An 11978-nucleotide genomic window follows, 5' to 3' on the forward strand; every position below is an offset into this window, starting at 1 on the left:
CGAAAACCACTTGTTCGCTAAGTTTTTTGTGCTGGGGCGATGCTGCAGATGTATACCACATCGATGTGCGCACATCGAAATTTTGTACCGCAGTTATTTACGAAGGATTCCATTTAATCCCCCCCCCCCCCGAATCGGGACACCAGGAACACGGGGTATGATATGAGGACGTGGATCACCATCGGAATCACATTGCGTTCCTTACGCAGTAATAAAATATACACAAAGTACATGAAATATAATAGTATCAAATATAAACACGGACACACGCACAAACACGTACCTACACAGTACACTTTTAGTATTGCCAATATTGTGAAGGTATTATAATATAATACTATCATAAACATGTATGCACGCGTGCGTGCTTGAATTTATTTATTGTAAACGATCAAAATAAGTATTATAACTATAATAATATGTACAACGGTTTCGGCGGAGACTACGCACGCATATACATCACAACAATGTAAGTATTGTTATATTGTTATTATTACACAGTGCTGAATAGGACGAAATATTATATAATGTATATATAATACGTATATAATTATGCTATAAAAACGTTACAATTAGCCGAATAATACAACACGATTTATAATAATATTTGATTTGCGTGATATTATAATAAATATAATATATTATAATAACTGCAATTATATAGGTACATTACAAATCAAAGCGACGAATTACTCGTATAACACCGCATAATCGCCGGCACGCCCGGCCGCGATTTTCATTTTAAATTTTTTATCATACAAAATGCACGAGGATAATAACGCACTTATACTAAACCAAAAAAAAAAAAAAAAAACCAAAAACACAAAAATTTAAGGGCGTAAAAAATTACTACAGTCCGTTCCGGTTCCGGAGGATGGGACGATGCCGCGCCACAGCACTACATTTTGACAGTGTGACGATTACGTGCACGACGACGCTTCCGCATCGGATGTTGAGAGCAATTCACGAACGACGACGATCACCTGCCGGACACTAAGGTGGAGGCTATCCAACAGCATCCGGCAGACGCGATCCAACCGAAGACGCCGTCATGCGACCACCGGACCGCGTCCGAGTTGAGCGAACTGTTGTCCGTCGGCAGCGAGTTGAAAACGGTTTCCGATGGGCCACCGTTGGCTCCGTCGTTGTCGTCGTCGTCATAATCTGCGTGGACGAAATCGCAAAACATCGCAATATTATATCATAATCAGTTACCATTTTTAATCTCTCTGATATATGAAAAAAAGTGTTTATCTAATATAATCGCCATTAGCAACCACGTAAAGAAATAGTTATTATTATTAATTAAATTCTTAATTACTATAAATTAAGACGCTGTTATTATTATTATTATTATTATTATTATTATTATAGTTTAATTGTTCTTAAGATATTATTATTATAATTTAATTATTAATTAAAATTCTCTACCTATTATTTAAGTTTTATAAATTTTACTATGTGGCTCATCGCCTTTATCCTCGCTCGTTAATCGACCTTCAATTTATTTTTTGTGAACAAAGACAGTATTACTCGAATATAAAGATTATAAACTATTCACATTTTAAACAAAATATAATAGACATAAATTATGTAACGCTCCATAAATACAATATTTTCAATTAATATCTCTTAAAATGTTCATTGTTTCCCAGACAACTTTTACATCTTGAAAATGCAGCGTATAAAAAGAACTCTAGTAATGGTTGTCACGTTATTTATTTTACGAAACAATTTTTTTAAACTTTTTGTGTAATAGGAGATTTTTAAATATTTTAAAGTTCATGATACAAAGGGTGGCTACCCTCGTGTCGTGGGGGATGAAACACAGGAGGGTTGTCGTTGGCCGATGAGAAGTCTTAACCCCTTGGGGCTGGTGAGTGAAGCGATCTGGGGTTAGAGCCCCTAGTATTATAGTATAATAATGTCACTTATGAGTCAAGGCAATTGAAATTATTGGAAGCATTGGCTATCTATCTACAATATATAAAATGCATGGTATAGGAATTTAGAAACTTATTTTTTACCAACTGACCATCGTTTTATCTCTAACTAATGATAAGGACACTGAAAACAAATTTTGAACTTGACATGAGTCATAAAGTCTACTTGATATTGACTTTTTCACATTTTCGATTTTTTCCCTTGTGTTTTTAAAAAAAAATATATGTGAAAAATTTGAAGTTCCAATTTTTCCAATTCACTTTGGCGTGACTTATATAGGTTAGAGATGAAATCGGACGTGTGGGTAAGTCGGTTTCGAGTATAGACTTAACGACAAATGTCTATATCGCACATGTGATGGACAGGGACAGCAATTCACCATTTGTAATCCCCTTAAGACACGTGCGAAGGTCGGAGGTAACGAGTATTTCGTTATGAGGTCACAGGAGTGTGTTAAAAAAATCAATATGATGGACATAGGAAAATAAAAAAACACTGAAAACTATAAGACAGTAATGACTAAAATAACAATACTGGCGATATAGATTCAACCAATATTTATATCTGATTTATTATTTCGGCGACTTATTTTAAGAATAATATCACCATGACATTTTGAGTGATTATTGACGCTAGTTAAAGTCAAATTGTAGGCACAGTATGCAAATGGTTTCCCGAAACTCCTGCGTCATACGAAAAGTGTAGGTATAACAATGAACAAACCATTCGATTGTATTCTATATTTAAAATATTCCTCAAAAAATAATAATTTTTTAGTTTCTAAGCGAACTGCGCACAAATCCCACGATAATTTTTTCATAAATATTGCAATAACACTGGACTACATCCCTAAATGTTCCCTGCACAATAAAAAGAAATACATATTTCAATGTCTCTAAGTTAACACCATTCTTTCGAGTGGTTTAATATAAGCTATTTAGCAAAACATATGTTGCATGTTAAAATTAAGTATAAACACATATATTAAAAATAATTCATTGGTATCTGACTCACCTTTGCGATCTTCATCCGGTTCTTCAGTAATCGCCATGGGTCTCGACGGCACTGCGATTTCTGTGAACAAAATCCAACAGTCAGTCGATTATACATCCTGTCCGGTGGTTTACACTACGGACCGTCGAACCTTAACTATATATTTAGAGACGCAATAAAAGCGACGTTTATTTGTAACGATCGCTCTATTTCTCTTTCCACCCACCTCCCGGGTTATAATTCTTTCTCCTATAAGCTATGCTCCCTTGAAACTATCTCCTCTCATCTAACACATAAACTGACGTGGACATATATGTAGGTACATATTATATTCGACCGATGCATTTGTTTCCGTCGATGCAATCGATTACCGTTTTGTAGATAACGAAACCTCGATGTACCTCTATAATAATAATAAAGTGACGAGTTCAACTATATACTGCAGCAGTGGTGACGTTTACGTTCGCTGCCACAGATGTTGAAGATTTACTAGAGCCGTCGAGTAAAAATATTGTGGTACGATATCGTTTTCGTTAAATGTCGTCCGAAATTGATTATAGCAAAGATAATATCATAATCTAGAATATAAATAAGCGTGGTCTTAGTCAGCTCCAGTAGTTACAATTCGTCAGAGAGTTTCGACAAAAAATAGATGGACCTAATTAGATTGTAAAATTTTAAAATCATCGAAATAGTGTTTGGTTATAATTGAAGAAAACTATTATGGTTGATCGAACATAATATAGTTGGAAAAATATTTTTTTTCGATCGGTTATTATAACAAACTCTTTAAAAGTTAATCATACGCCATTTTTATTTTTACGGAGTGAATTACGAAAAACATTTTACAGTTCAAACATTAATTGACATTTTACAGGGTTTCGGGAAACCTAATAAATTCGTGCTTTGAATAATTCATCGGAGGAAACTTAATATTACACTTATTATTACTACAAAGTCAGAAAAACATCAATAGCATTTTTTATAATATATATGTATATACAATACCATTTTATTATACATTATCTTATGTTCCGGAAGACGGTGGTATAGAGGCGTGAAGATATTGGTTTATACGACGATATTGATGTATCTTTAATACAATATAGTAGGTATACGGGTATATAAACTGCTTTTGTTATTACAGTATTAACGAAAAATTTAGATTCTTCTCGACAAATTGTTTTATAAGAGTATATTTATAAGGCACGACCGTTAATGTAAATGAAGAAAAGTTTATACCGAAGTATATGCATACGCAAAACCATCGGAACACCTGCACGCGCAGATGCTAAACAAAAAGTTATTGTGACATGCATATTTTAATATTTAACCGTTTGTTTGCGATTATTAGTGAAATAAGACGATAATATTGTGGTATTATATCATGTTGAATATAATACGTTGTTCGTTCAAAAGTAAACATTTGTAGCTTCAATACCAATATTATATAATAGGTATGTAGGTAACTTGCATAATATAGGTACCTACACACTAATTAAGACGTTTTATGCCATGGTTGTACAATGTTTGAAATGTATTAATAATTATTAATCAATAATATTATGGTGCAAGATCAAAACCATTTCAACGGATAATAATATCCAAACATGAATTTAATCAAAATAGTCCATAATATAATGGTTTCGTCGACACAAAACAAGGACGAAAACTATGAAGTGCAGTAGGTATTAAATATTATGAAGATTTCGCTAAACCATCACTCAGTAACCGTATTATATTATGATATTATGTAACATACATATTAGAATTTCGTTTGTGTATTTTATCGTACCATATTAAAATTATAGCACTAGAGTTTGCAAATGAAACATTTTTTCCAGCCATATAAGTATACCGCGAATAATATCGTCTGTATTCTGCTATCAGTCATATCACGGTAAATATGTACGTACGTAATATGACGAAGATATTTTCACGCGGCATTAACTGCGCCGATTGATATCAGGCATTTATTAATAAGACATGCATCGTTCCACTCTGGAAGCATATTTACGATCAAATAACGAGACGAATATTCTAACTGAACAAATACGGATCCTGAAGCTGTTTATCGGATTTACAAAGTAGGCGGAACCCAACCCAACGGTTTTGATATCGTATATAACCTAACCTAACCTAACCTATCGTTGAGTATATTATAATATCATATTAATATGTTATATTATACATACAATATTATATTATTAACCAACCCGCCACGTCACTTCAATATAAGTTAATGACTTGCACAATGCACTATTTGAATATTTAATGGGAATTTACAATTTAATTTTTTAATATTTTACATGAATAAATTAGCAGTGCAGTACATTGGATTTACCAAATTATTGTCGACTACCTACCTATTAAAACAATTAAAATCGTATTACATAATATAATACATTATTAATATAGGTATTATTTAACTAATAATTTTCGAAAATTTCATAACCAGAAAAAAAAGTTTCTGAAAAATAAATTTCATATATTAATGTTACTGTTTAGATCAGTACCCACACAAGATGTACGACTTTGGGATAGTTTAACTCACTCGCTTCTGGTTTTGCTGATCATAATATAATATTATCACATTTGAGACATGATTGCGAGGTGTTGGAACAAAATATGGGTTTCTTTTTATATGAAATAGGTACGATAAACAGCTAAGGTAATAATTCACAAAGCTTGCTCAAATTCAAATTATGATTTTTTGAATTCATATTACGCATACATAAAGACTATAATATTTTTAAATACTTATATTTTTTATACTTTATTTAAGGAGTATTTTATAGCGGTACAAACTTTTTATTTCAAATGATGACCAACCTTTTTTACTACTTTTTTTATTATGCTCATGCACTTTTTTTTCAAATGTTTGTATATCTAAATCAAAACTCGAATTTGTAGTTTCTGAGCTATTAAAATGTATATAAGTACTGAGAATTAATATCCTTAAAAATAGTTTTACACAAATAAACAATAAATATATATAATATAGGTAGGCCCCATATCTTCCAAACCTATTATCATGAACCATAAACCTATTATCCTCAGTGGATAGGTACTTAAAGTTTAATAACTCAGAAACTACTAGTTTGAATTTCTGTTAATAAAAGTACATTAAAAAAAGTCATCTCCTTAATCATTTTACAGTAAAAGACGGTTCTAATTTGAAAAAAAAAATAAGTTTTTATCCCCGCATAAGGACATTATATTATAACTCCTTAAGCTGCATAAGCAATCTAAGAATTTGCTACTTAATTATACCTGTACTGAAAAAAATCCGAAAACCAGAATCAGATTAAATTCATTATTGTTAAAAGTAAAAATGGGGGTGACCATGGTGCAATTTGACTTCTACAATATAGATTTACCTGCAACACTCGCCTGCGCGTTAGTGCGATTTATTATCGAAACAATCGTTGCCGACAAATCCGGAAATTGTCTGGTCCGGGCGCAACGACAAACGCTTGAAATCACAGCGTGAATCAACCCCGAAAACGTCGGCCTGACAAATCTGAATAACGCCAAGTGCTCGGTAAATATATTATAGGAATGGTTATCTGACTTCCGACGACGATCTACAAATTATACTGTAACGCAGCTTTCGAATTAATTAGTGTGTGACGTGCGACAGAAAATTATAAACGATTTAACCGTATAATAACTACCTACGTCCTATAATGCCAACTGTTTATTAATAGTGTTAAGTCAGGTTCACAGTTATGTCATCTATCGTGGTGTCGCAGCGACCCAACTCTGGAAATTTCCTGGTAGATCATGGTTGGTGAATTATACCATGGTTACCAATTACCAAGACCAATCAGAATACGACAAAAACTACACGATACGACTTACGACGAAACTGTAAACCCGGCTTAACACGCTGTTAATAAACGGTTTACGCGTGACGGTGTGATATAATAATACTATGTGTTACCACGTAGGTTAGCAGTGGTAAGTACCTCGGACTAAGACCTACCAGCCATTTTTTTTGGATTTATTTATTAATCTATACTCGGGAAAAACAACAAACAAGTACAAACATGTATTAAAATTGAAATATTATTTATAAAATAATTTTTCGGTAACCTTGGTTACCAAAAAGTTGGATTGTCTTCGATTATTATTGATTTTTTAACGTAAATATGTTTTTAGCTCGATACAACTTTTTTTAAACACAATTCTTTGTGAAACACTTTGCTTATCAGAATTATCACCAAAGAAACATAAATCAATAAAAAATATTTAAAAATAAATCTATAATTCTTAATTTATTAAATTCCTAACAAAATGTAGCATGCTACTAGATATTTTTCTATAAAGGCTTTGGACTAAATGCTAAATAATTTTATGAAGACAGGTCTCTCATAAGTTATAAATACCGGAATTCAAAAAAATGTCGATCATGATTCCAAAAATATTTTTAATAAAATAATAAAAGTAATAATAATAATAAATTAAATTAAATTGACCTACTTAAAAAATAAAATTAATTATTTTAAGAGCAATGACAAAAAATATTTCATGAAATACTCGTATTCCTAGTAATATAGGCGGTCGTCTTTGTGCAGAATCGTTTTTGTATGCACTACAGGTTTATCATTGAATTAAAACTTAACACATAAATTACAGTGACCTACTTTATGATGAGGTACACTCGACACCTATACTATACCAGTTACCTACCTGACGGCTTATTTTATACGTCGAAAAAAAATGTTGTATTTACTAATAATTATAGACATTTATTGGAAATCACATACAGCCATATTATTTGGTAGTTACTAAAAGAAAATAGCTCATTTCATACTCTCAATATTCTCGTTAACACATACAGTTGTAAAAATGTAATTACACGCTGAATGTGATCAAATCAAAACGAGACGAATTTTATTTACTTGTTTGAGTTTCATTAAAAGTCGCAAAATACACACTTAAAAATTATCCAATGATAAACAGTAACGAAAAAAATGTAAAAAATAAAATGAAATGGGCGTAGAAGTTCAACTGGACAATAATAATTATATAACAGAGATTATACGAAAATGTTCTAAAATACATTATTATATTTATACATTTTTAATCTTACCCTCCAAACTTCTCAATCAGCCCTAAAAGACAATGTTTGAAGATACGTACTTATTATACAGACATGTGTTATTTTTTTAAAACTCGAATTACAGCATTTCCGCGCCTACCCCAAAAAAGAGTCGCCACCGCTGGCCTATCGCCTATGATAATGATACTTTTATCACCTGATTACACGCGGGACGAATTTTACAATAATATAATACATTCCTGGCAGTACCTATATGATGTTACTTCGTGTAAATATTATGGGACAACTGACAGAAAAAGTGTATAATAATAATAATAATAATAATACAGCGACAGCAGGTTATTTCTCGACGATATCAATACATGCACCGATAACGGGCGTGATTGATGTTTCTTTTGTGGGAATCTCTCGGGCATAAGAAAACCAAAAGTCAAAGTCGTGTTATTTTAGATGTGTATCGTACGTACCGCGACAAGTTTCGTTTCGTTTTATTTTTAAACCGGAAACGTATATTGGGAAAACAATACCTACGCACTGCTTCGCCCACATATAGCGAACAATACTTACAAGCCAGTTACAGCTGATTTTGTGTATGTATATTGTATATACTATCATAGTATCGTGATATTCTAGTCGAGTTTTCGTTTTTGAAAGAAAAGGTTTATATACGATTTGAAGCACTGTTATATTTTTATGAAAAAAATCCAATTATTTATCTAAGCGGTTTTCGGAGTTTTACTATAATTTTATAATCAAAATAATTTCTGAAAATGTTGCCGCATAAAATCTATCCAGTAGAATTCCATACAGCTATAGTTAAGAAACTACATTTATATTTGACACAGAACAATATTTTGCTGTATCTAATCATTTGTCGTTTTTTTAAAACCATTCAAAATAAATAAAACGCTACTACACACAACAAATTGTCTTTTGTATCGTATTTCAATTTGTTATATTATCTTGTTTGTAAAAATTACGCAAATAACCATCAATGGTAAAGAACACGGAACCACTTGAGAGTAATTTTAAATAAGTATTGAAATATATTAAATATATTTATGATTTAAAATGTTCGTTTTTCTCAATGCACCATACAAGATCTCCCGGAGCTGGGAACCCTCGAAACATTATCCACCATGACCACTACAATATATCTTAGATTATCAGTGGAGTGGCCCACTCTGTATGTGTATACTCAAAAAAGCACAGCGGCGATTACGCCCGACAATGGTATATCAATAATTTCATCGGTAGTTTTTTTTTTTTTTAAACTAATTTGTGTATCATAATATATTACATCGTATCATAAATTTAAATTGTCTATCGCACTGCTGAAATCCGCGGGGAAGGTATAAAATACGAAACAAAAATCAACGGACTATAGCTATACACAAACTGAGAGGTTTATCAACGAGCCGTCTGCTAGTGTGATGTTTATACATGTGTGATGTGTGTGCGCGTGTGTTCGATGGCGGTTATTCATTGTTGCAGTGCCTGTGTAGGCTTCGTGTATATCACACACACACACACATATATATTATAATAGTTTATAGTGTGTTAAACGAGGCCGGGTCTTTTACCCGATTCCGCTCCATTTTAAAGCGTTCCTTGAGCGTAAAAAAAATGGCGTTGCGTGTTCTTCTTAAAACGACTTAACCGATAGCCGAATACTTATAAAGTGTTCGTCTCTTATAGTCGTGCACCTAGGTGGGGGAGAACGGAGAAGGTTAAGTTTTAGGTTCGTGCAAGTCTCACAACATTTGTGAGCTGTTGTCGTGTCTCGGTTTATATATAGATATGTACACCTATATCGATCGCATAAGTTTTGATCAAACGTTTTCAACGCGAATTTCATCAGTGAAATATGCGACTGTGAGTACTTATTGAGAGGAGATGTCATGAACAAAATGTTGTGGTCGTGGTAGTGGATTTTTATGTTTAAACGTGGATTTTCCGAATAAATTACGAGATACACTCTAGAGTGGCGCAGATGGAGGTGAAGCAGGTAACACATAAGGGTGCCGGGCAGCACATGTACTTTGAACTACTTAATCCAATAATAATATCTAAAGTCTGTAACGAGACAACGAAAATATGCTTCAAAAATATAAAAGAACCTAGTTGCGGGATTTTATGGCAGTATTCGAGTCAAAAATAACAATAGACTGCTGCACCGTTACAGTTAAGCGCTATATAATATACGGATTATACTATACGATAATCGAACTAAATAATCATTACATTTCTGTAACGAGAAAACAAAAGCTGTTTTTCTACGTTGACAGCGCTCGAACGGCTTAAAATATATCCAAACAGATAATAATAATATTATAAATTAAAGGTATATAAAATATTAAAACACACTTACGGTCTAGTTTGATGAATCCGTCGGTTTCACCCAGTGAATTCTTCGCCACGCATTTGTATGATCCGAAATCTTGTGGTGACAATTTCCTAATCTTCAGGATCATGTACTTGTTGTACCCGCTGTCTGTGGATATGGCCTCATATTTTTCGCCTGAAACCGTCATATCTACTTTTGTTCATTTTTTACACAATCCAGTCACCTCGTTGCTTACCCGAGACGATCATGTCGCCCTTTTCGGTTGTCCAGAAATTTATGGACGTTGGAAACGCTTCGGTGTGACATTCCAATTTGATGTCCTGACCAATATAGCCACCCACTAGTTGATTTGAAATAGTCAACATCGGAGGAACTATAACACAAACGTCAAATACTAGTTAGTCAATACAAATGGTCTACACCAAAGTACATTATACTCGTATAATAATATTGTTTAAATAATCGCAAACACAAGACTAAATAAAAAGTTGCAATAATAAGTCTCCTAGAGGGTGGATTCCAAGAGGCTTATTATGTGGAATGTACTGCAGATTTTTCAGTATTTTCGACGATCTTCGTTACTGAGATTCGCGGACCATATTCTACAGTATAGAATGATTATCATAATATGTATTTATCAATTTTTTATTAATTAGAGTTTCTTAGACAAACCTCGAATGATAAAATATGTTAAGTAAAAACGTTGGGTCTTAGAAATTTGATTCAATGTCATTAAATATATTATTTAAAATTGTTTATCAATAAAAAATAATCTACAGTTGAATACAATTAATATGACAATAGTGTCCACCAGTATTAAAAAAACACCTATTACATTATAAAACATAATACGTTTAGCTATCTAAATATATACATCCATGACACAATAAATTAGCAGCGTCATTCACTATATAGGTATAAGTATAACTCATGCGTCATAAAGCATGGGTTTTAATGGAATTATGGTTACATATTTTTTTTTAAATTTTTGTCATAATTTTTACAAATGTAATAGCTTTAAATTAATTATTACAATTTATTTTGCCTATTTTGATGATTATTATAGTTATTACTTATTACATATTTTTGCATATTTCGACAACATTTGATAATTTATGTTTTATACCATAAATATTATTTTTGAAATAAGTTGCATATTTTCATGATTTTATATGGCACATTATGATACTTTTTAGTGCATAAAAATCCACGTTCTAGTCAAGACGAATTCGTAGGTCTTACGATTACATACAATTTAAGATACGGCAAAATATTAAAATATAACTTTTATTTTAGTAAAATGTTTGAATAAAAAAATTGTGATTCGAGTAATACTATACAACGGCGGTGTTTCATATTTGAATAGTCAAACGATATAACTACTATTATGGTACAGATCTCGAGAATACGCTCATATTTTGTTTACTATATATTCAGAATTCACTATCGAATTCCCCAAGTTAGAAACGAAATTACTTGGTGGATTTTTTATTAAATCTCGGAAATACGAAACACAAACATTGTACGTATAATACATGCCAAACTCACGGCCCATAGAATGTATCTATGCCATATAGATAGGTATAGGTTATAGCTAAATTGTCCATTTAATTAATACGAACACTG

General features: G+C 32.1%; 1 protein-coding gene across 3 annotated transcripts in view; it reads right to left on the bottom strand.

Annotated features, from left to right (window-relative positions):
- Positions 1–343: 343 nt before the first annotated feature.
- LOC111032364 (lachesin-like) overlaps positions 344–11978 on the bottom strand; it is a 103491-nt gene continuing 91856 nt past the window's right edge. For 2 of the 3 annotated variants that reach the window (XM_022312658.1, XM_022312657.1), the window contains exons 8-11: positions 10588–10725; positions 10377–10541; positions 2959–3018; positions 344–1164 (exon numbers count right to left, since the gene is read on the bottom strand). In XM_022312658.1, the coding sequence (XP_022168350.1) occupies positions 980–1164; positions 2959–3018; positions 10377–10541; positions 10588–10725 (548 nt within the window). In that variant the 3' untranslated portion in view covers positions 344–979. The remainder of the gene's footprint in view (positions 1165–2958; positions 3019–10376; positions 10542–10587; positions 10726–11978) is intronic. The other variant, XM_022312659.1, reaches the window with a different exon arrangement.

The sequence above is a fragment of the Myzus persicae genome, unplaced genomic scaffold, assembly GCF_001856785.1.
Source record: "Myzus persicae strain clone G006 unplaced genomic scaffold, MPER_G0061.0, whole genome shotgun sequence".
Classification (NCBI taxonomy): Eukaryota; Metazoa; Arthropoda; class Insecta; order Hemiptera; family Aphididae; genus Myzus; species Myzus persicae.